Here is a 24,882-nt window from a genome sequence, read left to right on the forward strand (position 1 = left end):
TGTAAACTCTTGCTCTGATTTCTTTCAGGTTCCTCAGTCTGTGGATGTGCAAAAACAGACCATAGTACTGGACTGGGGGTGTCAAAACCTCAGTATATGACTGTATTTATTTGGTTTACTGTCAAAGTTGATGGTTCTCCTATATTTGATCTTTTTAAAAATTTTTTGTAAATTAAGCTTTTATTGATTTTCACATAGTTATCAGAAACAGTACAGTCAACTTAGAAAGAACAAACTTTCTAGGGAAAAAAAGAAAAAAAAAACCAAAACCAAAAAAAACAGCAGAGCAGGGGTCACAAGGAACTCCCTCTTTTTTCTAAAACAAGTTTCTTACAGAGGTTTTCCCACTCACCCGAATGTTTATGCTTCCCTATTAATTTTGCTAACATTTTTTCACAGGAGACATTTTCAATAAGGAGTTCACCCGTACTCTAAATGTAGGGGCTTGTCTCTCCTTCCAACACATGAGAATCTGTCGTGTTGCTGTGACTGTTCCTACTGTTATAATACAAAACTCTGTCTTATTAATGTTGGGGATTTCAGTTTTGTCTCCTAAAAGACAGTCTTGCTGACATTGGAATACTGTAAACCAAGCCATTTCCAAGAAATTTTAACACCATCTTCCAGAAAGGCAAAATCATTTTACATCCCCATAATGCATGAAAACATATTTACAATACATTTCCAATACTTATTATCCTTCGGCACGCCCATTCTGTGGAGTCGTGTCGGAGTAAAGTAATATCGATGTAGCACTTTATATTGAATTAGTTTTTCTTTTGCTTCTCTTATGTTTCCCATTATTAGCCAAAATGCCATCCCATGTATTTTCATCAATAGCACATTCCAGATCCCTTTGCCATATTACCCTTAGGTTATCACAACTCCTTTCGCAAGCTCTAGAACACCTTCCATAGAATATGGATGCTTTCAGAAGAGGGCGTGACCGCTCACGTCAGGTAATGCTAGGCCACCTTTATCCCTAGGGAGATTTCATTTACTTTTGCTTATTCTGGGCTTTTTGCCATCCCATATGAAATCTTTAATTAGAGATTTATAACGTTTAAAAATGTGTTGAGGCATGCTTGTAGGTATCATTCCAGAAATATAATTAAATTGTGGTGCCACCACCATTTTTATTATGTTCACTTTTCCCCATAGAGATAAATTTAGTTTTCTCCAGCTGTCCAGTTTGGTTTTTATTTTTTGTAGTAAAGGTTCAAAATCCTTAGTCATAATGCTTTCAAGATTTGAACTCGAACCTGAACCGTGTACCTAGATACTTCATTCACTCGGGGATCCATTTAAAGTTAAAGGCACTAACTGAGCTATGGAAGTATGATTTAGATATGGGCATGGCCTCTGATTTATGGCAGTTAATTATATATCCAGATATTTTGGAGGATGAGTCTATTGTATGAAGAAGTGTTTGCAATGAATCAGCAGGTTCTATAACTATGAAAAATATATCATCTGCATACAAGAAGAGTTTTTGCTCCCTTCTAGCTGCATGTGCTCCTTTAATTCTTGGGTTCTGTCTGATCATAGCTGCAAGTGGCTCCAGAGCGAGTATAAATAGAAGTGGACTCAGAGAACACCCTTGTCGTGTGGATCTAGACAGATTAAAAAATCTATATCACTGCTGCTTTAGGGTTTGCATATAAAATTTCAACCCATTTAATAAATTTTCCAAGGCCAAATTTTTTCAGGGCCTGTGAACAAAAACGGCCATTCTACCCTATCGGATGCCTTTTCGGCATCGAGCGATATTGCAGCAGTAGGGTTTAAGTTTGGTTGACTCATCCAGAAGAGATGAAGTAACCTTCTCATATTGTCCGTCGAAGATCTGTTGTCAATAAATCCCACTTGATCCATATGTATAATGTGGGGTAGCATGCCTTCCAGTCTTGTAGCTAACAGCTTGGTTAATATTTTTAAATCTACATTTAACAAACTAATTGGGCGAAAGTTTGCTGGATCTGTAGTATCTCTGTCCTTTTTAGGTATGAGATATTAGGGCCTCATTAAAAGTATCAGGCAATGTGCCATGATCCAAAATTTCTAAGCAAACCTCTGTTAATATTGGGGCCAGTACATCAATATATTTTTTGTAGTACTCTATTGAAAAACCATCGGAACCTGGTGATTTTCCAGATTTCATGGACATAATAGTGGCTCTCACCTCCTCTTCAGTTACTAATGCCTCTGGTTGTTCCCTTTCATTTGTAGACAGAGTGGGCAGATTTATATTAGAAAAGAAGCCTGATTAGGATTGCATTCTGATTTGTACAAATTATTATAGTACTGGTAAAATAAATTGTTAATACCTTCATCAGAGGAAATCAATGAATCTTCTTTCCTAATAGCCGAGATGACACAGTTGTTATTTTGTTGTTTTAACTGTCTGGCAAGAAGTTTGCCTGCTTTTTCACCACCCATAATAATTGGTTTTCAGCCTAAATAATGCGTATTCAGCTTTCCTGTTGAAAAAATTAAATTTCACTTGACAGATTTCTCTAAATGTCTCCTCTGTGTAACACGTCAGTTTTTACTCTAATGTACAGATTTTTGTTTCCAAATGTTTGACTGTGTCAGCGTTTTCCCTCTTTTTCCTACATGCGTAAGCAATGCATTTTCCCCTAACATATGCTTTAGAGGCTTCCCATACTGTTATAAGCTTCTCTGTAGAGCCTGTGTTAAGTTCTAGAAAACTCATTAGGTCTTCCCGTAAAACAGTCTGCAATCTATCTTATCATCCAACAGAAATGTATTTAACCTCAATCACCCTCTTTTCCTTTTGACCGTTTTCAGGTCTACCCTTAGCTCAACATGTGCATGATCAGTTAGTGCAATTGCCCCAATTTTACAATCAATTACTGTATCAATAACAGAGCTTGAAATAAAATAAAAAAATCAATTCTTGAGTATGTTTTGTGGTGATTGGAAGAAAAAAGAATATTCTCTTTCTCGAGGGTTACCCAGTCTCCAGGTGTCAGTGAGTCCATTATCCTCAGCTAGGGCATGTATGGCAGCCCTGTCTTTAGGATTTGACCTTGTGCTGATTCGGTTCCTGTCCAAAATCCCATCCATTGTTTGATTAAAATCTCCTCCCAAGATGATCTGCCCTTCAGATTTACACAGTCTTGAGCTCACTTCGTGGAAAAACTCAGGATCCTGCTTATTTGGGGCGTATATAGTGCATAGCACCACTTTAGTCCCATTGATTTGTGATTCCACACACACTATGCAGCCGGCTTGGTCATTATATTGACTTAGCAATACAAAGTCAAGCTTTTTATTAACAAGTATGGCCATATTTTATCTTTGTGTTCTCATACTTTATGGGAATAGGTAGTTGTGCACTTTCTTGAATTATTTTATCCAACATGAATAATGTAGCTGTGTCCTACAGCAGTATAACCATGTGGAAAAAATATATGGACATATTTTTGTGTATGAAAAATACTTCAAATATATTGCAAGCCATGCTGAGATGGATTCCATACACTACAAACTGTATTTCAGTGTATATTACCATATTAACCAAATACATTTTAAAACACATTTATTTTGAGTGCGGGTCAATGTTCCACATATACCATACAAAAATAAATGTATGTAAATGTATTTATCAAATATATTTGAAGATGTATGAAAATAGCCAAAACACTTGTGTAATGCACTTTAGAAATTTATTTGTATTCCAGTAAATTCAAATATTATCAAATGAGCCTTTAACATGGCTAAAGCAAATGTTTTATTTATTGATACACTGTGAAAAAAAGCATTTATGGTTGGTAGCTTGTGGTTTATGCAAAGTACAAGGCAAAACACAGAACCTTTAATTCTGTTCATGTGTATTTAGCTCTATCTGTAAACTTTATTAAAACTACATGCAATTGAAAAGACATAATAACTAATACAAATGAATGCAATTTAAGTGTATTTAATAAATACATTCCTGGCAATTTTCATACACTGCAAAAATATATTTGGTAAATACATTGGGACTAGATTTTTTCCTTATGGGTACAATTGAACAGATGCAAGTACCGAAATTGCGAAGTTCTTTTCAGACTAATTTCTATTCCTTTTTTTTTTTTTTTTTACTGCAGTTGCATCATTCATAGAGTAATGGGGTTACTATCTAAATACACCAGCATTCAGCTTGTGGGAGGATTTTTCCAAACAACTGTTTAGGCCTCTGTTAAGCTCAGCAGCTGTGAGTGGAGAAAAAGTCCTTAGTTTTCCTTGCTGTCATCAAAAATCCAAGTCTGAAAGTTACATAACTGGATGGAAATGGTGGGTAGCATCTATTCCTACACCTCACTCTTTAGGCATATGCTGACTCCAGGTTTTCCGTTTTTAACTACATATGTCTGTTTCTGTGACAAAGAGAATTAAACTTAAACAACACTCTAAAACAATTTTCTCAAAATCATTACAGTAAATAAGTTTTACTGTCAAAGCTTGCTTTAATAGTTGATCTTTATGGGGAACTCCACCAATTTTTCAAAATGTCCGAATAATTCTGTACTTGAGATGTAAAAATATAGCCATTTTATTTATTACCCAAAACCTCCAGCGAACCTACACTTGTCTTCTGAGTTTATATGTATAATGTTGATGATGGTAAAATAATGGAAAATCTAACCAAAAAAAAAAGTTTTCTTTGGGGACTATTTTGTCATAATGACTGCATGTATGTACTCAAATACATTTTAATCCAAAACTTTATCACAAAACTATCATAAAACAATGTCTCAAACATCAGGCAGTGTATTCATAACCAATTTATGCAGTAACTTTTTGTGAGGGAGCTTTTATAGGTGGACGTCTGGTTCCTATCACCACCACTGTGCACAATTCTGACTCTACAAGTTTCTCTGCAATAGAGCATTTCACACCAAACCACTCTGAAAGAGTTTATTTACTGCTCAAACACAAGAAGAAAAAAAGGTGGAGTTCTGCTTTAATACTAAACAGCTTGTAGTGAATTTTCCTATTTAGTCATCTTTAGATAAAAACTGATAATTCTCATTACAGAGCCCAAGAACCTATAAAGGTTTGGGTTATTTCTACATAAGAATAAAACATTTTTCAAAATAAATCTCTGTAAATGCATCTTCTAAGTCAGTCAAGGAGGCAAATTCGGTAATATGACTATAAATGATCACTGCTTCTTTGCTGTGTAGAAGTTTACATTCAGTCCTCAGCTTTAAACAGAGGTCACTGTTCATTAATGGTGATGGACAAGCAGGAGAATAGATAAAGGATTTGGGTGCCCCCTTATGGAAGTCAATGACATCTGCATTGCTGGATTACTGCCAGTCTGCACAGCCAGTTAATGAAAAGTTGAAGTTTTCACTTCCATAACAATGTAATCTCAGCTGTTTTCTGTTATATGCATGTATGTGAATATAAAAAAGTGATTATGCTTTTTTAATTTAAATGTTTTATTTCTTACAGATTAGAACTGCTGCAGCTGAAAGCTTTTCACAGTTTGGTCTAAATTCATTCCATATTTGCCGATATGGCTTTGATATCCAGGACAAAGACAAGACAGTTTGCCTGTTTGTTTTTTTTAATGCTCTATCATATTTTAGCCTCATATGTTTAGAATTGAATGGCTTGTTGTAATAAAACTGTTTGTAAATCCACTGGGGTCCAAAAAAATACCAGCATGAAAGTCTGTTTTTATTTTATTTAGTTATTTTATAACCTGAAAATAAACACATTTTAGAATTTTGAAAAATATAAAATAAGAAAACATCATGAGAAGATAAACAAAGAAAAAATAGTGACAATTTGGCTCTATTTCTAGGTCACTTTAATTTTAAATCAACAAAATTTAACCAAAATTTAAATCACAGCACTGTATTTCAAATAGTTTTTGGTCTTATCTGTTCCACTGCAGCTCATGTTCAGACAACTCTCAGGTGAATTCTGATCTGCTCATCAGAAGCTGTCCATTTGGAAAATATGGGATATATATATATATATATATATATATATATATATATATATATATATATATATATATATATATATATATATATATATATATATATATATATATATATATATATATATATATATATATATATATATATATACACACAGTAGTGACCGTAGTTTTTTTTAGTACATTTTTGTTGGTAAAATTCTTTATTCTCAAGCAAGCGGTTTAAATCTCCTGGTTCCTGTTCACATGTTTGTGGAAGCTTAGGCTGCATTACATTGGTAGCAAAAAGGACAAAAGCTCCTTCTTTCATCCTCAGATGGACTCTCTAGTAAAGATCCTTCATGATCTCTTTAAAGAGCGGGTGAAGGCACATGTCCAGCTCAGTCTTCTTCAGCAGGTGAATGATGCGAATATGGTCGGCCACCAGGGGCCGGAGGTCTGTCATCTTCTGCAGCAGTTTGGCAAAGAGATGGAGTGATTTAGGGTGAAGAGTCTTCAGCTGGAGCTCCAGAGCTTGCAGAACCTCATCCTGCAGCTCCTCAATAGCTTTTGCATTCACCAAACCGGGTCTGTCTACAAATTGGGCATAAAAAGAGTGGAGTATGAGCAGGTTTCGAGGCTGTGGAGCAACCAAAAGTGCTAGAATTAATCCTAATGAATGGTGGAATGAGGGCCAGCTGGCATTATGAGAAAGAAATGCTCCTTTTGGGAGCTTATGAGCATTGAATAAACCTTATGCAAGAGTTACATAATCTTGTGCATGCCCCCTCCCCTCACCCCCACACACTGTGTACAGCATATCCTTATCAAGAATATTCAAAATATACACTGCTATGCAAATATCAGAGACCACCCTTCATATATTTAAGTCAAAACATCCATTAAGAATGTTATGTATGATGTATGATAATCCATGTGCAGCCAAAGGAAAATAAGTGAATAAACAGGGAAACTGTTTTAAAAAAAGGGTCCATATTGTGGAAAAAAGATTTTTCCCACTTTCTTAATTAAAGCATTTGATGTAGCATGCATCAATGTAGCAAGCTGTAAAATGAAAAGAAAATGAAATATCTGCCTATTCAGTCTACAGCAGTTTAGCCTCACCCATGCATAATCAACTTATAAGAAGTGTTTGTTCTAACAGCTCAAATAGCTTTTGAATGAGGCATAATATAATGCAGCAAATCAGAATATGTCACTGACACATACCAGTCACACTAATAAAAACAGCCTGTTTAATTCTAAGCGATAAAGAGATAGAGGTTGAAAAATTGTAATAGAAAAAAGAATTACATAAACACACTCAAATGCCATGAATATAAAAGGAAAGTGCAAGAAAAATGCATGTATGGGCCCTTTATAAGATACACAGAAATTCTGATTCCCAACAATCGTGCAAAACCTGGTAGACACCAAAACCGTCCCCATCAAAAAAACACCTCTTTAAGTTTAAGAAAAACAAGCAGCTTCAGATCTGAAAACATCCACAGGTGTTTCTGTCCATCCTTCCACTGTAAGAAGACAATTCAGTGCTATGGGTCTGAAAGGATGTGTATCTGCAAAGAAGCCCTTACTGAGAAAAGGAGGCCAGAGTCCAGACCTCAACATCACTGAATGTGTTTGGGATTGCTTGGATGGTAAGAAGCAGAAAAAGCTAAACCAACTTCTACAACTGAACTTTGAAGGTGGGAAAAATATCCCTGCAGATTTCTTTGAAAAACTGGAAGTTAATCTCCTGAAATGAGTGGACGCTAAAATAAAAATAAAGGACGGACACACTAAATACTAAAAATATTGATATTAAATATATTTTTTGAAGTTTCTACGTGAACGTCTTTAAATTAATAACTTGTATTTACTGGCCCCTTTGACTGGAAATGAAATGCTGAAGGGTGGTCTTTGACTTTTGTACAGAATGGTAGCTTACCATCCAATTAATTAGCAACACGTCTTTGTAATTTCACTCACTTTGATATCCACCTACATTAAAAGTCCACTTTATAGGTGTACAGTGACAGATGGTAGCCCATCTGTTGTCATGCACTATTTGTCAGCCAGACTCAGACCCATTCAGCATTGGTCAGTATCTGATCACAGGACTGCTGTTGGCCAGATACTGTCCAGCCGTGAGCAGATCTGTGTCTCTAACTGTACAACAGCATGATGAGGCTACAAGACAGGGGTTTCTGATAAAGTAGCTCATGAGTTTAGATCTATAAATCATGATAAATACTAACAAAAATAGTTTTATACCTCCACAGAGAATGATGGCAGCAATGAAAAGCGCCAGGTCGCAGTCCTCCAGCTCCAGTGCATTGAACTTTGTTGAAAACTCAAATTTGGGCTCCACCATGTCACAGAATGGCTTCCGCAGGCTCTTGAGGAACTCTCGGGTCACAAAGATCTCACCATAGGCCATCAGCACACCATCCTTATTGGTGAAGTTCATCAGGCAGATGATCAGCACCTCAATAACGCTGTATTTCAGCATGGTCACTTGGTCATTTATGTCCAACTTCATGAAGCCTGGGATGCTCTTGGCAAACTTGGTGACCTGCTGGACCCCTGCAGCCTGACGGCACTGGACTTCACGGAAGAAGGAAAGTTCTACCTCTCCGCTGAGATCCTGGGATGGAAGCGGCTCAGGGGTCAGCATAGGGACAGCAGGGGCCTGTATGGAGTTTAATAACTCCTTCCCAGCTATCAAAGACTTCATATCATGGATGACAAAAGGCTGATGGAGGGAAAGTTTATTGTAATTACTGTTAATAATAAAGGGTCTAAAAATCTGAATGTGATTCAGTTGCATCAGTTGTGGAAAATTAGAATCAATTATGATTAAACTACATTCAATAAAGTGTACATTTTTTATTGTATAGATTTGTCTAATGCGTTAATAGTTCCCTCAGCCTCCCTTCATACAGAACCATGCCAACTCAGGGAATCATTTGAATTCTTAAACGTTCTTAGCTTGGTTAAATAGTTAAATAGGAAATGTATCTCCTAGTGTTGTAGTCAAGACTGAGACCAGGACACATCAAGTCCAAGTGTCTAGAGGCCAGCGCCAGCCAGCAGCATGTTGCTACGAAATATATATAGTGTAAAACATTATTATTTATTACTTTATAAGTCTTGCATTGTAATTGAGTAGTGAAAGAAGAAGCAGTAGTAAAGTCATTCTCTGTCCTTCTCCTCTAAAATATATTCCGAATCACCTCCTAAAGTTGAACATAAACTAAACAACTTCCATTTTTAATTTCACATGAAAACATAATCATAGTAATATCATTCTGATCTGCACTGAAACTTTTTGAACTTTGGAATCAATGACCATCAACAAACAAACCGTATTCAATTAATCCAGCCTGGAAAGGATCAATTACACCCTCAACAAACAGATTTTATTCACACCTGTACAACAGTGTTTTTTACGCTGTGAGCTGTGGCTCCTCAGGGTATGAAACCAAGGAAATACAGCAGTCAATACATAGAGCTTCACTGTGTGCGAACTTAAATGGAGTAACTAAGACTGTACTGTTTTCTCAGTGGTCTTTTCAAATGAAGTTTTGAACAATTTACTCTTCTAAACACAGTGAATGTGTATCTAAACTGTCGATTTGTGCTACAGCTCTGTTTGCAGCTTTCCTGTCTTCAGCCTGACATCCAGCACATGGCAGCTGCCTTCTCACTAGGTGAGTAAAAAAAAAGCATGTGCAAAATCCAAGGAAGCTTTTATGGCCATTTTTGTGAGCCATGAATTGCAAAAGTTTATGAACCCCTGATGCAGAGAAAGGACTGTTTCTGGTTTTGCTGATATTCAATAATTATTCAGCTTCCATTTACTTCAGACAGAAGCATCACATTCAGCTGGTCTGAACAAGAATTCAGACCACCTTACTCCAAGACCAACAGTCTTAATGAGGTTGAGACTGAAATAAGACAGAGACCGGACTTCTACAACACTAGAAGCTCCATTGAACACGTTGGGATAAGTTAGATCACACGTGTTAGGCTCCAGTTCTCAGGGACCAAAACAATGCAGACTTCAGCACATTTAATGCCTCATTAAACACACCTGATTCAGCTCACCAGCTAATTTGCAAGGCCTTCATGAACTAAATTCAGGGCATTAGATGAGGGTAAATAATAATCTCTGCAGCACTTTGGCCTGGAAGGTCCCCAGTTTGACATGCCTTAGTTAGAGTAATTAATCTCCAGTGAACATTTTCTGGGATAAGTTAGTGAAGAACCTCTATTGAACACCTTTAAGAAGAGTTGGAGTGATGGAGATCCATCCAACACCTGTGAGATGAGTTTGAATGATCCAAACCTAATTAAGCAAACTAATGTTTAAATCCTCTCAGCAATGTTCCAACATCTAGTGTAAAGCCTTTCCAGAAGAGTAGAGGCTGCTACTGCAGTAAAGGAGGACTAACTTCCTATTAATACTGGATTTCAGAAGAAATGCTTCACCGTGAGGTGTCTGGCTACTTTTAGACATATAGTATAAATGTGTCTGGATCTTACCGTATGCTCACTATCCTTGCCTGATAGAATGGCCCTTGCTTTGCTTTTCGTCAGAGAGAAGTGTTTGAGGTAGGAATCATATAAGTGCTTGGTGAGAGCCTGCAAGTTCGCCGACTCTGGGTCCAACTGGCCTACTTCTGTGCGGAATTCTGAGATCAGCCTGACTCTCTCAGCTAGGGGCATTCGCCCGAAACGAATAGCTGTGGACAGAGAAGAAGAGGTGAAGAGGGCCTTACTAGACATCTGTTCAGCCACAGTAGGTGGCGCTACTAACAATATTTAACTCCTCTGCAGGTTGTTGTTCTGGACTTACAGTCCTGCCCTAAAACAGGATTAAATATAGAGGTATTCAGGACTCGGAATTCAGGACATGAATTAAATTTAGAAGATGTTTCTAAATAAAGCTTAGTAGGTTTCCAAATACACTTGAGCTTTCTGAATTTAAGCAGTGCATAGCTGCTTGAATATAACTGGGTGTTGTATTTGACACTAAATAGTGCTTTGATAACTTTAGCATTTAGCATTCAGACCTACACAATTATTATGTCTAAGCCATAACCATAACCACTGCTTAAGCCAAAATTCTTTTCAGTCGGTAGAGGCCATATTCTGTTCAGGCTGCTTGACAGCTCGTAATTTACAAGAAAATTTCACCATTTTTCCCAAAATTTCTGCATAATTCAGATTATGGTTTGATGTGAAGACATTCATTGTAGAGAAACGTACCACTCAGATTTCTTTAAAGTGGTGGTAATAAGAAACGGGTCAGAATCTCTACAATACAAATATAGCGATTTCATATTTATCCAATACCAATACCACAATCTACAGGCATCTTCTGTTTTTATATGTAATACTTATGGTAAAATAGTGAAAAACTTGAAAAAAGGTTTTATTTGGAGATATTGTTTTGCCTCCCAACACCATGAATCTTGTCTCAAAAAATAGTTTGTCTCAAAACTATCCTAAAACAACGTTTCAGGAATCAGGCCATGTATTCGTAACCATTTAATTTCATAACTTTCTATCCTGTAACTTTTGGATGCATTAAACTTTTCAGATGTCTGGTTCCTATCATCACGATTGGCCCCTCCCAGTCTTCCATGTGCTTGTGTTTACCTCCCAGTCTTGTCCATGTGCTTTTTGTCCTGATTCTTCATTGTCCTGCCCCCTTGTTTCATGACTCTGCCCTTGATCGTTTTCACCTGTGTTGCCCACCTGTGTATGGTTGACCCTCGTTTTGTCCCCACCGTTACAACCACTATGAACAATTTTGACTCTTAAGGTCCTCCAGAATGGACCATTTAACATTAAACCAATCTGATTGACTGTATTTACATCTTTACCATTTAATTATACAGAAATAAAACAAATATATGGTGGAACTCTATTTTATGCATAAAATGCATATCATATCAAGGTTGCACAATTTGTTCACTTACATTTTATAAAATAATGGGATCTTTGGAGTGATGCCATAAAATAACCACATTTGGTTCCCTAAAGAACCTTTGAAAGGATTTTGTACATGAATTGTTAAACTGTTCTAGAGTTTGAAAAACCTCCACATATTGTAAAGATTATACATAAACTAAAAGGTTTTACATAGAACTGTACGTTCAAGCCAAGAACCTTTAGGAATCTTATTGTTGAGAATCTACACAAATATATAGTGCTTTTGAGTGACTTTATTGAAATGTGTAAATCAATTTCACATATTGCTTCAACCAGTTCTCTTCAAAAGTAAGTAACATCACTGTTCACATTTAAATCAAGTCAATTCAAAGCACTATTTTTCCAATGTGGACATCTACAGAAATAAATAATAAAAATAAGTAAAAAGGCTATACTTGAATTCACACTATGACCTGATAGTAAATGTACAGCATTTTCACTGCTTATCGAGTGCTGGAACCTACCAGTGTGTGACATTCCTGCCAAAACACACTTCTTGAAGCGACAGAACTGACACTTGTTCCGGCTCTTTTTGTGAATCCGACAGTTCAAGCTGCAAAATTTGTACATCAACTTTAAGTGAACTGTTCTCCGAAAAAATCCCTGAAACAGAGTAAATTTCAAAATATAAGAAAAACAAACTTATACACTATACACAGTACCAGACAGTTTCCTCTACAGGAAACTTAAATATGACATCATTTTTTCTATATTATTTCTATTTATTTGCTGAATTTAACATAATACATACAACATAAAATAAAAAATGTGCCACATATATATATGTATACAAACTATATTTCCAAAAGTATTCGCTCATCTTCCTTTACACGTATATGAAATTGAGTGACATCTCATTCTTAATCCATAGGGTTTAATATGATGCCGGCCCACCCTTTGCAGCTAAAACAGCTGCAACTATTCTGGGAAGGCTTTCCACAAGGCTTAGGAGTGTGTTTAAGCCTGGCTCGCTGTCTCTGCTCTAATTCATCCCAAAGGTTTTCTATTGGGTTGAGGTCAGGACTCTGCACAGGCCAGTCAAGTTCTTCCACACCAAACTCGCTCATCCATGTCTTTATGGACCTTTCTTCGTGCACTGGTGGAACAGGAACGGGCCGTCCCCAAACTGTTCCCACAAGGTTGGGAGAATTAAATTGTCCCAAATCTCTTGGTTTGCTGAAGCATTAAGAGTTCCTTTCACTGGAACTAAGGGGCCAAGCCTAACTCCTGAAAAATAACCCCACACCATAATCCCCCCTCCACCAAACTTTACACTCGGCACAATGCAGCCAGACAAATACTGGTCTCCTGGCAACCGGCAAACCCAGACTCCTCCATTGGTTTGCCAGATGGAGAAGCGTGATTCATCACTCCAGAGAACACTTTTTGCTCCAGAGTCCAGTGGTGGTGCTTTACACCACTGCTTTCGATGCTTTGCATTGTGCTTGGTGATGTAAGTAAGTAAGTAAATAAGTAAGTGATACTGTTTTGATCCCACAACCGGGGAAATTCCACCTCCGCATTTAACCCATCCGTGAAGTGAAACACCACATACACACTAGTGAACACACACACTAGGGGGTAGTGAGCACACTTGACCAGAGCCGTTGGCAGCCCTATCCACGGCACCCGGGGAGCAGTTGGGGGTTAGGTGTCTTGCTCAAGGACACCTCAGTCATGGACTGTCAGCCCTGGGGATCGAACCGGCAACCTTCCGGTCACAGGGCCAGATCCCTAACCTCCAGCCCACGACTGCCCCAACAAGGCTTGGATGCAGCTGCTCAGCCTTGGAAACCCATTCCATGAAGCTCTCTACGCTGTTCTTGAGCTGATCTGAAGGTCACATGAAATCTGGAGGTCTGTAGTGATAGACTCTGCAGAAAGTTGGTGACCTCTGCGCACTATGCACATCAGCATCTGCTGACCCCGTTGTCATGTAACATGGCCTACCACTTTGTGGCTGAGTTGCTGTCGTTCCCAGTGGCTTCCACTTTGTTACAATACCACTGACAGTTGACTGTGGAATATTTAGTAGCGAGGAAATTTCACAACTGGACTTGTTACACACGTGGTGTCCTGCCATTTTACCACGCTGGAATTCACTGAGCTCCTGAGTTTGTAGAAGCTGTCTGCATGCCTAGGTGCTTGGTTTTATACACCTGTGGCCATGGAAGTGATTGGAACACTTGAATTCAATGATTTGGATGGGTGAGTAAATACTTTTGGCAATATAGTGTAGTATATGTGTTTTTTTCAGTCGAGTACCGAACACCTCTGCCTTCTGCGTTCAATCCCCTGCTCAGGCAAGCATGCTAGACTATACCAATAAGAGTCCTTGGGCAAGACTTGTAACACTACCTTTGTCTACCTGTGTAAAAAATTATCAAATTGTTAGTCGCTCTGGATAAGAGTGTAAGCCTTCTGTATTTTCTTTTAATGTAAGTCAAGGGAACCAGACTTTTGTCCAAGTAATTTTGGGCCGTTTCTTTGGGTCTATTCATCATGAAATTTACACACAATGTAAAGGTCAACAGACATTTTCAAATTATGTCAAAAACCGAGGTTTTGTTCTGATGGCAGTGAGATATACAGGGTGATTCAAAAAGATTCATCTGATTTCAAATCACCATATTTTTACAACTGTGAGGTGCCTAGGAACCAATCACATACTAAATGGAAGAGGGGGTCATAGAGTTTCTGACCGTCACCAAAAGATGGTTCCCTTCAGTCTGCGAGGAGATGGCGACCCCTAAACACAAAGCGTTTTGCGTTCTCCACTTCAATAAGAATCTTTTTGAATCACCCTGTATATCTCAAAAACTGGTATCTCTATTTTTGTTGTTGTTTTAGTTTTTGACATAATTTGAAAATGACTGTTGCCCTTTACATGGTGTGTAAATGTAATGAAGAATGGACCAAAATAAACAGCCAAAAGTCGCATGAAAAAAGAAGTCTGATTCAATTGACTTACATTAAAAGTAAAACACATTTTTCCTTCCTCTGTCGGTTTTTTCCGACAGCAGCAAAATTGGATCAAGTTAGTATCTGCTACTGGCTATTTGTTTCTACTTTTTAAGCAATTATGGTTAATTAACATTTTCAAACTCTCTTTTATTTCTCTCTTGTACATCATAACATTAATGCTGCGTTCAGATGTTTGTAGTAGATGGATGACAGTAAACTTGATATTCTGTTGTTTTCAAAGGAGCCGTGATAGAAAATTCTATCACCACAAGTGGCAGCGCTCCATGGAGTGAGCAGAACAGTGAGCAGAACGACCCGTCAAAAGTTACATTTTTCCCATTTTTGCTGTTAACTGGAGCAAGGCAATAAATCAGATGTTGATTTTGGCCATGGACCCAAATGCCGCGCTGTTCAGTTCCAGACGAAACCAGTTTTGTAAAACAAACAGAAGAAGGCACGCATCCTTCTGCTTTTTCCACCTTAAATAAGCTACACTGATAAAGCTCTCCTCTGTTTATTATCCATTTAGCTGCCACTGCAGTCACCATGGCACCAATTGTGTGGCTTCATGCTTGCACTGGCCACGTATCGCAATCAGGTGCAGAATGTAAACATATGAAGGCAGCATTAGACTTATCAAATCAATCATTTATAACTAAGCTCATAACTTCTCATGATAGATATTGTGTAATAAAGAAATATTTTTAGCAAATTAATCATTAGCTACTGTTTGATGGCATGATATAACATATGTTGTGGTTCTTAACACTCAAATGTATTTTTCTCAGTGATACTAATATCTAAATGCTAGAAATCATAAGGATTTAAATCACACCATTACCTTACATCCTTCACATACATGGACTCCATAATGGTACCCAGATGCCTTATCACCACACACTTTACACTCTATGTTCTGCAAAGCACTGGACACGTCTTTGTGAAGTTTTGCATATGAAAAACTGCTTTCTGGAGGCTTTGGAGCCACTTGTCTGGAATCTGAATGGGGACAAAGAGTACAGACAAAATTGGTCATTACTAAAAAAAGTTTCTTTTTTATCTGCTCTATGAGAGGTGAGTAGAGTAGCTGAAATCTGTTCTCATTAGTAAAAAGTGCCTTTCTAAAGTGCTGCTCCATTCTTTTTTTGGATCCCTTAGGTGAAAAAGTTAAATAATAAACCTCCAAAGTAAGATGTGGGACCAGTCACAACATAGTACACATACTGTCACCAACAGAACCGAATAAAATTAAACTCAGAAAAGGAATTAGCTTTAGAATTGTAGTACAGAACTGAATCAATGTAGTTGGCATCCTTGCCTTTGCTGGGTATTTTATTTGATGGGTGATATTTCATTTTGCCATAATATTTGCACAGGCCACATTTAATGTGTACAACTGTACAAAACTGTACATTGGAATTGGTGCAACTTTGATGTATATTAACATGTAACATGTATATTAACATGTATATAGAGTTTAATGTGTATATATTATTTTAAGTACTTTATATTTTTTGTACTTACATACAACAGGATGTACCTAACCTTATGCACCTAAGATTTTCACTCACCTTTGCACCCATGTAAACATGATTTGATCTATCTATCTATCTATCTATCTATCTATCTATCTATCTATCTATCTATCTATCTATCTATCTATCTATCTATCTATCTATCTATCTATCTATCTATCTATCTACATTTTTTGTGTTAGAGGACTATGCCTAGAATGGTGCTATATAAATTACGACACAAACTAAAAAGCAAGCAATTACTTCATTATGACCTTCATCTGATGTTTACTACAGATAATTTAATCAGATTTTGTGTAAAACAAATAAATAAAAACATCATCTGTGCAGTCTAAAGAAAAAGTCTTTTCTAAAGAAAGTGATGTTTCTTAGAGGAATAGTAATTCTGTATTTGAATAAATTGAATATAAACCCGTGAATACGTGATTTAACACAACCTTATCATCCACTTCTGCTGATTGCCTTATCACATTTATGAGTACATGCTGTAATCTTGCAATTACCAGAACACATTTGTATGCCTTGAACTCCAGATGCGCTTTCGGTGACAGCTGGCAGTCTCCCAGCTTCAGATAAGCAAGCTTTTCATACACAGAGGAGGCACACATTGGCATAAAAGATTACAGTGCTTTTCTTTGGTTGAGTATAGAATCCTTGTCAGCTCAGGAGGGAGTGACACACACTTCAGAAACCAGAATTAAAATTAGTGGTTTCACTGACTGACATCTGACTAACCAGAGAGCTACGATCTGAGGGTGGTAGAAACAGTGGGCTTTCTGTAAAGTCTATACAAAAGCTACAGTATATTCAGAACATTGCAACCAGAGTTCTCACCCAGACTAAGTGCTCAACTCCACTAAGCATTTTTCTTCCTCCTTTACTGCTTAGTCTTAGAGATTTTTTTGTTCTTTGTTATGTAAAGTAACCTTGGGACTGGGAAAGGTACTATTTAATATAACTTGCGAACAGTGATTAAATACCTGCAGATGCTTTTGCTTTGCCTCAAATATGAATCAGCTGGTGATCTTCCAGCAAGAATGAATTTTAATCCCATAATTAATTGCGATTCTATGATTAATGAAGCTGCTACAATAAAAAGACTATGCTAACATCTTCAAATAACAGTTTACATGAAGACTATGTCAGAGACATAATGTCAGATCATTTGAGATCTTTGGTTTATTATAGCTCATGCCCAATTATTATTTGAGCTTCTCTTTGCCTTTTTTAAAGGACATTTACACATTTGTTAACAACCGATTATGTCTCATAAAGATAGAATAACACAGGTTTATTGTGTTTATGCTGAGCACTATTGAGCTGAGCTAAATCAGGAATATTGTGCAATGGAACATCAAGAACCTTTTTCCCAAGAATGCAAGCCCATTCCTCACGTTCCTGGTATCGAGAAGCTCCCATGAAATCTCAAATCAGACTATTTGCTAAGAAATAAAGATCAGAGCTTACATACCTTTTCCTTTCCTCCAGAGATGGTGACTTTGCATACGTGTTGCATCATTGCTGGTTCCAGGTCTTCCATACAAGTCCTCACTAGAGGTCCTTGAGACTTTTGATGATGAGAAGGACATCCCATTAAACTCACATGTGACGGACTCATCCAGTCCAAGCTGACTTAGTCCAAAACTCATGTTCCAGGTGTCTGCATGGCCGACATCTGAAGACATTGTTCCGTAAGAACAGCTGACCATAACTTGTTTGTTCAAAAAGGAACGACAATACGGTCAAGAAGAAGTAAATGATTCACAGTGTTTGCTGAGTTGTAATGACTTCAACAAAAACTAGATGATCTCAAAGGTCTGTTTTTCAAATATTAACCTGGATTCAATTTCTGTGTTTTAAATGTGGTTACTATCAACACATAAATCTTAATTTGATTGAAAGAGTCAGTGGTTACACAGGTCAGCTGTTATCGGGAAGCTACAATGACACAAATACAGTTATACAAAGTTGCTATAAATCAAGTCAAATTCATTGCAGATGAAAGCCATACACTAATAAAGTAACCTAATAGAGGTTCTGTCCCTGCTTTGTTGCAGCTTCTACTCTACTGGGAAAGCTTTATGCTAGTTGTTGGAATATTGCTTTGGACATTTGATTGCAGTCACAATAGCATGAGTGAGGTCAGGTGCCATTGTTGGATAAAGAGTTCTTGATCACTCCAATTTATCCCAAGCATTATAGCGAGCATGATGATTTAGGCCTACATTTAAGCTCTAGAGCATCACATACAGTTATCAATGCTTTTCTATGGAGATCAGATAAGCAATGTGTGGGACGGAGCACCGCTCAGCTATTTATAAAGAGTCCATGGTCCAAATAGAGGTGGAACTAAACAACTGATTAAACATTCTTCTAACTACCATTTGTCAACCACAAGTTCAGGCATGCAACACAATCCTATCCAGCCCAGAAAAGTATTTAAATTTTCTATTAATATTAGCCCATTTCACAATGTGCGGCACTACAATCCCCAACATGCACTGCAACGTAATGTACTCTGACTCTCTTACACTAGCAACATCTATGGGACAGCAATTACACTTCAATTCTACACAATTCTGTGCCAGTCATATCACCAAAATGCATTTCAGCTGCAGTTCAACCAATAATAACGCCTATCCCAGCAGTCTTCGGGCGAATGAGATTTTTTATGGCCTTTTTGCTGGTTGAGTTTGATAACCCTGCCCTAAACTGAGGCTCCTATTGTGTCGGTTAGCCAGAAACTGTCTGTTTAAAAAGCTGCATATACAGTTGTCTTCTTCCATGCTCCGACATCATCGCGTTTACTCAGCGCTATGCAGTCTTTCATCTCCAGTCTTCCTTCGCAGGTGATGGAACTCCCTCTGCTGCTCGTAGCCGGAGCGGTCACCACCACCGCCGGAGTTAATTATCTTTACTCCAGGCCTGAAGGACAGCAGCGTGCAGACAGATACTGAAGGTAGTAAGCAAACTTACAGTCAGACCAGTAAAGCTGCTAGACAGGATAATGAATAAGACAGACAGCTAATCTCCAGTAGCACTTTCTATAGCATTTGGGTTAAGTGTAGAGTTGAAGTGAGTTACTCCAGTTTTTATTATTACTGAATAGCAACAAAAGGTTTAAACACAAAGTCTTTTCTCTACAAGGTCAAGTAAGACCTGTTTGCTGCTGGTTGACGATCTGAGGATCTGCCCACTTTTTGCAGCTATAACAGCATCAACTATTCTGGGAAGGCTTTCCACAAGGTTTAGGAGTGTGTTTATGGGAATATTTGACCATTCTTCCAGAAGTGCATTTGTGAGGTCAGACACTGATGTTGGACGAGAAAGCCTGGCTCGCAGTCTCATTTCAAAGGTGCTCTATCAGGACTCTGTGCAGGCCAGTCAAGTTCTTCCACACCAAACTCGCTCATGCGTGTCTTTATGGACTTTGCTTCATGCACTGGTGCACAGTCATGTTGGAACAGGAAGGGGCCATCCCTGAACTGTTCCCACAAAGTTGGGAGCACAAAATTGTCCAAAATTTCTTGGACTGCTGAAGCATTACGAGTTCCTTTCACTGGAACTAAGGGGCCAAGGCCAACTCCTGAAAAACAACCCAACACCATAATCCCTCCTCCATCACACTACACTCGACCCAGTGCAGTCAGACAAGTACCGTTCTCCTGGCAACTGCCAAACCCAGAGTCATCCATCGGATTGCCAGATGGAGAAGCGTGATTTCTCACTGCAGAGAACACGTCTCCACTCCTCTAGAGTCCAGCGTCGGCGCTTTACACCACTGCATTTGGCGATTTGCATTGCACTTAGTGATGTAAGGCTTGGATGCATCTGCTCAGCCTTGGAAGCTCAATCCACGAAGCTATCTACACACTTCTTGAGCTAATCTGTTTAGAGGTCTGTAATGATTGACTCTGCAGAAATTTGTCAACCTCTGTGCACTATGCACTTCAGCATGCGCTGACCTTGCTCTGTCATTTTAGTCGTTCCCAATCGCTTTCACTTTATTATAATACCACTGACAGTTGACTGTGAAATATTTAGTAGTGAGGGAATTTCACAACTGGACTTGTTGCACACATGGCGTCCTATCATGGTACCATGCTGGAATTCACTGAGCTCCTGAAAGCGACCCATTCTTTCACAAATGTTTGTAGAAGCGGTCTGCACTTGTGGCCATGGAAGTGTTGGAACACCAGAATTCAATGATTTGGATTGGTGAGTAAATACTTTTGTCAATATAGTGTAGTATATGTGAAAGTTTTTTCAGTCGAGTACCGAACACCTCTGCCTTCTGAGTTCAATCCCCTGCTCAGGCAAGCACGATAGACTATACCAATAAGAGTCCTTGGGCAAGACTTGTAACACAACCTTTGTCTTTGGCAATGTAGGCTGCACGAATGAACCAAGTATATTTTGTCAAAGTCTATCTTTGTTTCTGTTTATGTTCTGCTAAGCTAACTAGTTAGTTATTCTAGTGTTAATCCTGCAGGAAGTTGTTCATTAGCCCTTAGCTGAACTCACAGCTGTTATCAGGGACTGTTTTTCTTTACTGTTGTAATTGTAACTCTGAAAGCCTCTAATTAGATACTCCGCCATTCAAATGGCCCGAAATTTCTGTTTCACACCCAGTGCACAGCCTCCACAATGAGTTTGGTTTGGTGGAACCGAGTGCTGTACACAAGGATGTACATTCATACATGTATTTTTATCTGTATATGTGCTGACTGACTACTAAAATGTATATTGTGCCCTCTATTGTAGGTGGTCATTAAGAAGAATGGTGAGGTTATACATAGCCCTTCACCCTGTGCAGAAATCACTTCCCTGTGGGCTCCATCTATGACTCCACCTCAGGCCACACCAAGTTCTCCTCACTCAGACATGTCCACTTTACCACCAGCTCTGCCCACTTCACCACCTCAGTGGACTCTGGCCACTTCTTCATCCTGGTCTTTACCATGGTTTCTAATCCCTTCCCCTTCCTTGGATGAGTCTAGTTCTGATTCTCTGCCTCAGTCCAGTTCTTTACTCTGGACCACCATCCACTTCTTCATCCTGGGATGGGTCCACTTCTGTTCCTCAGTCACCGCCTGCTTTAGAACCCTGGACTCCATCCACTTTTTCATCCTGGGATGGGTCCACTTCTGTTCCTCAGCCACTGCCTGCTTTAGAACCCTGGACACCACCCACTTCACCATCTTGGGATTAATCCACTTCTGCTCCTCAGCCCCATCCTACTTCTCCACCTTGGTCTCCTCCCACTTCTCCATTCTGGGATGGGCCCAATTCTGTTCCCCAGCCCTAGTCCACTTCTCCATCCTGGGATCCACCCACTTATCCATCCTGGGATGGGTCCACTTCTGCTTCTCAGCCCCAGTCCACTTCTAAACCCTGGGATCCACCCTCTTCTCCATCATGGGATTGATCCACTTCTGCTCCTCAGCACCAGCCTACATCTCCACTCTGGGATCAACCACTTATTCTGCATGGTCCTTAGCCTCATTAAAGCTCTGGTGGTGCTCACCAGGTATCTGCTTTGTACCAAGTATTGTGACAGCTTTTACCCTTTAAATGGAGTCTTGTGGTTTCCATTTATTTTCATTGAAAGTTATATGGTAAATGTTAACATGTCATATATATTGTGGTTTCAGAGTATCCACTTAACGAATGAGAGGATTTACACATTTCCTCTTTGACTTTCTGCTTTACAACAGGCTTTTACCATAAGTGCACCACATCATTTTTCACATTTTAGGCTCACTGTCTTTTAGTAGTAATGTGTGTGTTGTCCTTACCTTCCTCACACTCCTTTCCGTTTCATTCTATAGATCATTCTGAGCAACTCACAATATTGTCATTACATGTCTCAAGCTGTGCTTTCGTCAGATCGGTAACACTTTTGTGATTTGTACAGCTGATGTCACAGTAATATGTGCTGTGACAATAATGTTTTCTTTCAGATCCAGCAGTTCAACTTTATAGATGTCTATATATCTATTAGTTGATGTTGCTTGAAGTCCTGAGAGGAGCGAGGCCTCCAATCCTTTCAGTAAGAAATAGTTTTTTGCTATAGAGTGTATGTCATGTGCTCAAGCTTGGCCTTGAACAGTATAGAGTATCTCAGAGTGCTGATGTAGGATCAGTCACCTGCATCTATATTGTTTTCAATAAGATGTGAAAGCCTGATTGAACACCAATTGTAGATTAATACTGTAAGAGTGCTGATCCATAAAGTAGAGCATGTAACTACCTGGTATTGCTCACATCTTTTTCATCATTCACTCTATTTCAGATGCCAAGAGGCTTTCTTTCTCATCTGATGACCATAATGTACTCAGTCTCTGCAGTCACTGAGCACACAGAATGCCCAGGACTGAGGAGTACATGTTCCACCTCTAGGTAACCATTGGTATCCATCACAATACACAAGTTCACTTATTTAGAACTCTCATCTAGCACTTCAAAATAGTTTGGCACATTTGATAACAGTCTCTCTCTCTGCCTTCTCCTCTTATTAGCTTCTCTTTCCATTTCTTTCACCCCTTCCTCAGTGTTTTCCATGAATATGTTTCCAAACTCAAAATAAAATCATGTACTGAGACATACTTACAGCCATGATGATAAATGGACATAAAATGTTGTGGCTCCCAAGGTGGTTTGATGTTTGCAGAAAGGATAAAATGGCTCTTCTTAACATTTGGGTTTCCCACTCCTGCTATACACTCACCGGCCACTTTATTTATGTGAGTAAAAGGTTGGACCCCCTTTCGCCTTCAGAACTGCCTTAATTCTTCATGGCATACTTTCAACAAGGTGTTGGAAACATTCCTCAGAGATATTGGTTGGTTATTTGAGTTACTGTTGCCTTCCTATCATCTCGAACCAGTCTGCTCATTCTCCTCTGACCTCTCACATCAACAAGGCATTTTTGTCCACACAACTGCCGCCCACTGGATATTTTCTCTTTTTCAGATCATTCTCTGTAAACCCTAGAGATGGTTGTGCATGAAAATCCCAGTAGATCAGCAGTTTCTGAAATACTCATACCAGCCCGTCTGGCAGCCCGTCTGGCAGCCCGTCTGGCAGCCCGTCTGGCAACATCAACCATGCCACGTTCAAACCCTTAAATCCCCTTTCTTCCCCATTCTGATGCTCGGCAAGCAATTGAACAGGTGTACCTAATGAAGTGGCCGGTGAGTGTAGCTTCTAATGCAAAAAGTTACAGTTAGATTTCTCTCTCATCCATTCATGTTTTTGTTGTGTGCCACCACAGACTGTCTGGGCACTGCACTTCCGCATTTCCAAGTTCTGCCTTTTGCGTTTCGTCAACATTACGTTATTAATTAAAATGTAGAAAATCGATTTTTGACCATTGTAAATCGATTCAGAATTGTCCACATCTGAATCGATTTTTCCACTCACCCCTAAATGTTATGTGCACTCCGACTCTCCTACACTAACAACAGTCTATGGGACAGCAATTGCACCACAGTTCTACACAATTCTGCACAATTCCACACCAGTCGTCAAACATACTAACTGCAGTTCAACCAATATAGACACTTAACGTCAGCTCAGCAGCTCAGAAATTGAGCCCAAGTCCAAATGAACTTGCCATGTGTCTAGTTCAAGCAGATAGCTAAGATTAAAAGACAGAGCACCTGGGTGCATTGAAATTTTGAATATTATAAGTATTCATGTAATATTTCAAAGTCTACTACAAGTGTCTGTATTTTACTGTTGAGGTTTTTGCACATTTTGAGTAAACAATGGCCAGTTTGGGTTACTGTTGCACCTCAATTTAGATTCTGAAGTAGGGGTGCATGATATAAACATAGAATGTTAAATATCACAACAACAATATAAGAATCAATACATTTTGATTAGTGTGCCACTGGATGTGCCACAAGACTTTTTTTTTTTTGCTGGGAAAAATATTTGAAACACATGAAAAACAATTTGCAGTCAGTGAAACAAGATCATCTGAACAGACTATCTGAAAATAGCAATGGATTAAGCCAGAAGTATGGAAGAAGTACAGACACCCTATGGGGACGATGTCAATGATATTTCTTTCCCTCGCAAATGTTTTGTACTACGGTGCAAACAGTTTGCAATCGCTGGCAAAGGCTGTGCTTTGCTTAAGCTCATAGATGGAGCAGCTCATTGAATTGTTGATCTTGGATTGAAATATAAAGACATAGTGTCGCTTCTCAAAATCAAACATGATTATGTTATTAGTGTAACTGTAACTGAGATCGAGTGTGCTCATACAGTGCTGAATAAACTCAGCATAGACTGGCGAAGCTGGAAAAACAGCTTTTAACGTCAGCCATGCTAAAAACAAAGCTTTAATATAAGCAATGTCATTGGGCACCTCTGGTCCTACGTTTGCTTGCTGTCTGATAAGCACATATTTTGCGAGGGAATGCA

At 38.6% G+C, this 24,882-nt stretch overlaps 1 protein-coding gene across 1 annotated transcript; it reads right to left on the reverse strand.

The window, feature by feature from the left end:
• Positions 1 to 6,097: 6,097 nt before the first annotated feature.
• On the reverse strand, positions 6,098 to 18,181 carry LOC108427789 (peroxisome proliferator-activated receptor gamma-like). Its single transcript, XM_017698273.2, has 6 exons — positions 17,918 to 18,181; positions 15,753 to 15,910; positions 12,412 to 12,550; positions 10,493 to 10,692; positions 8,219 to 8,699; positions 6,098 to 6,538 (listed from the first exon to the last, which is right to left on the reverse strand). Exons 1-6 carry the CDS (start codon positions 18,153 to 18,155, stop codon positions 6,291 to 6,293), a joined length of 1,464 nt encoding a protein of 487 aa, XP_017553762.2. The 5' UTR covers positions 18,156 to 18,181; the 3' UTR covers positions 6,098 to 6,290.
• Between the last annotated feature and the right edge of the window lie 6,701 nt (positions 18,182 to 24,882).

The sequence above is a fragment of the Pygocentrus nattereri genome, chromosome 9 (genome assembly GCF_015220715.1).
Source record: "Pygocentrus nattereri isolate fPygNat1 chromosome 9, fPygNat1.pri, whole genome shotgun sequence".
Classification (NCBI taxonomy): Eukaryota; Metazoa; Chordata; class Actinopteri; order Characiformes; family Serrasalmidae; genus Pygocentrus; species Pygocentrus nattereri.

Excerpts from the sequence above, each read along its gene's own strand:
- LOC108427789 (XM_017698273.2), bottom strand. The coding sequence starts at position 18,155 with ATGGTCAGCTGTTCTTACGGAACAATGTCTTCAGATGTCGGCCATGCA. Across the intron at positions 8,700-10,492 it reads GCAAGGATAGTGAGCATACG|CCTTTTGTCATCCATGATAT; the intron begins GTAAGATCCAGA and ends TCCCTCCATCAG. Across the intron at positions 6,539-8,218 it reads TGCCATCATTCTCTGTGGAG|ACAGACCCGGTTTGGTGAAT; the intron begins GTATAAAACTAT and ends CCCAATTTGTAG.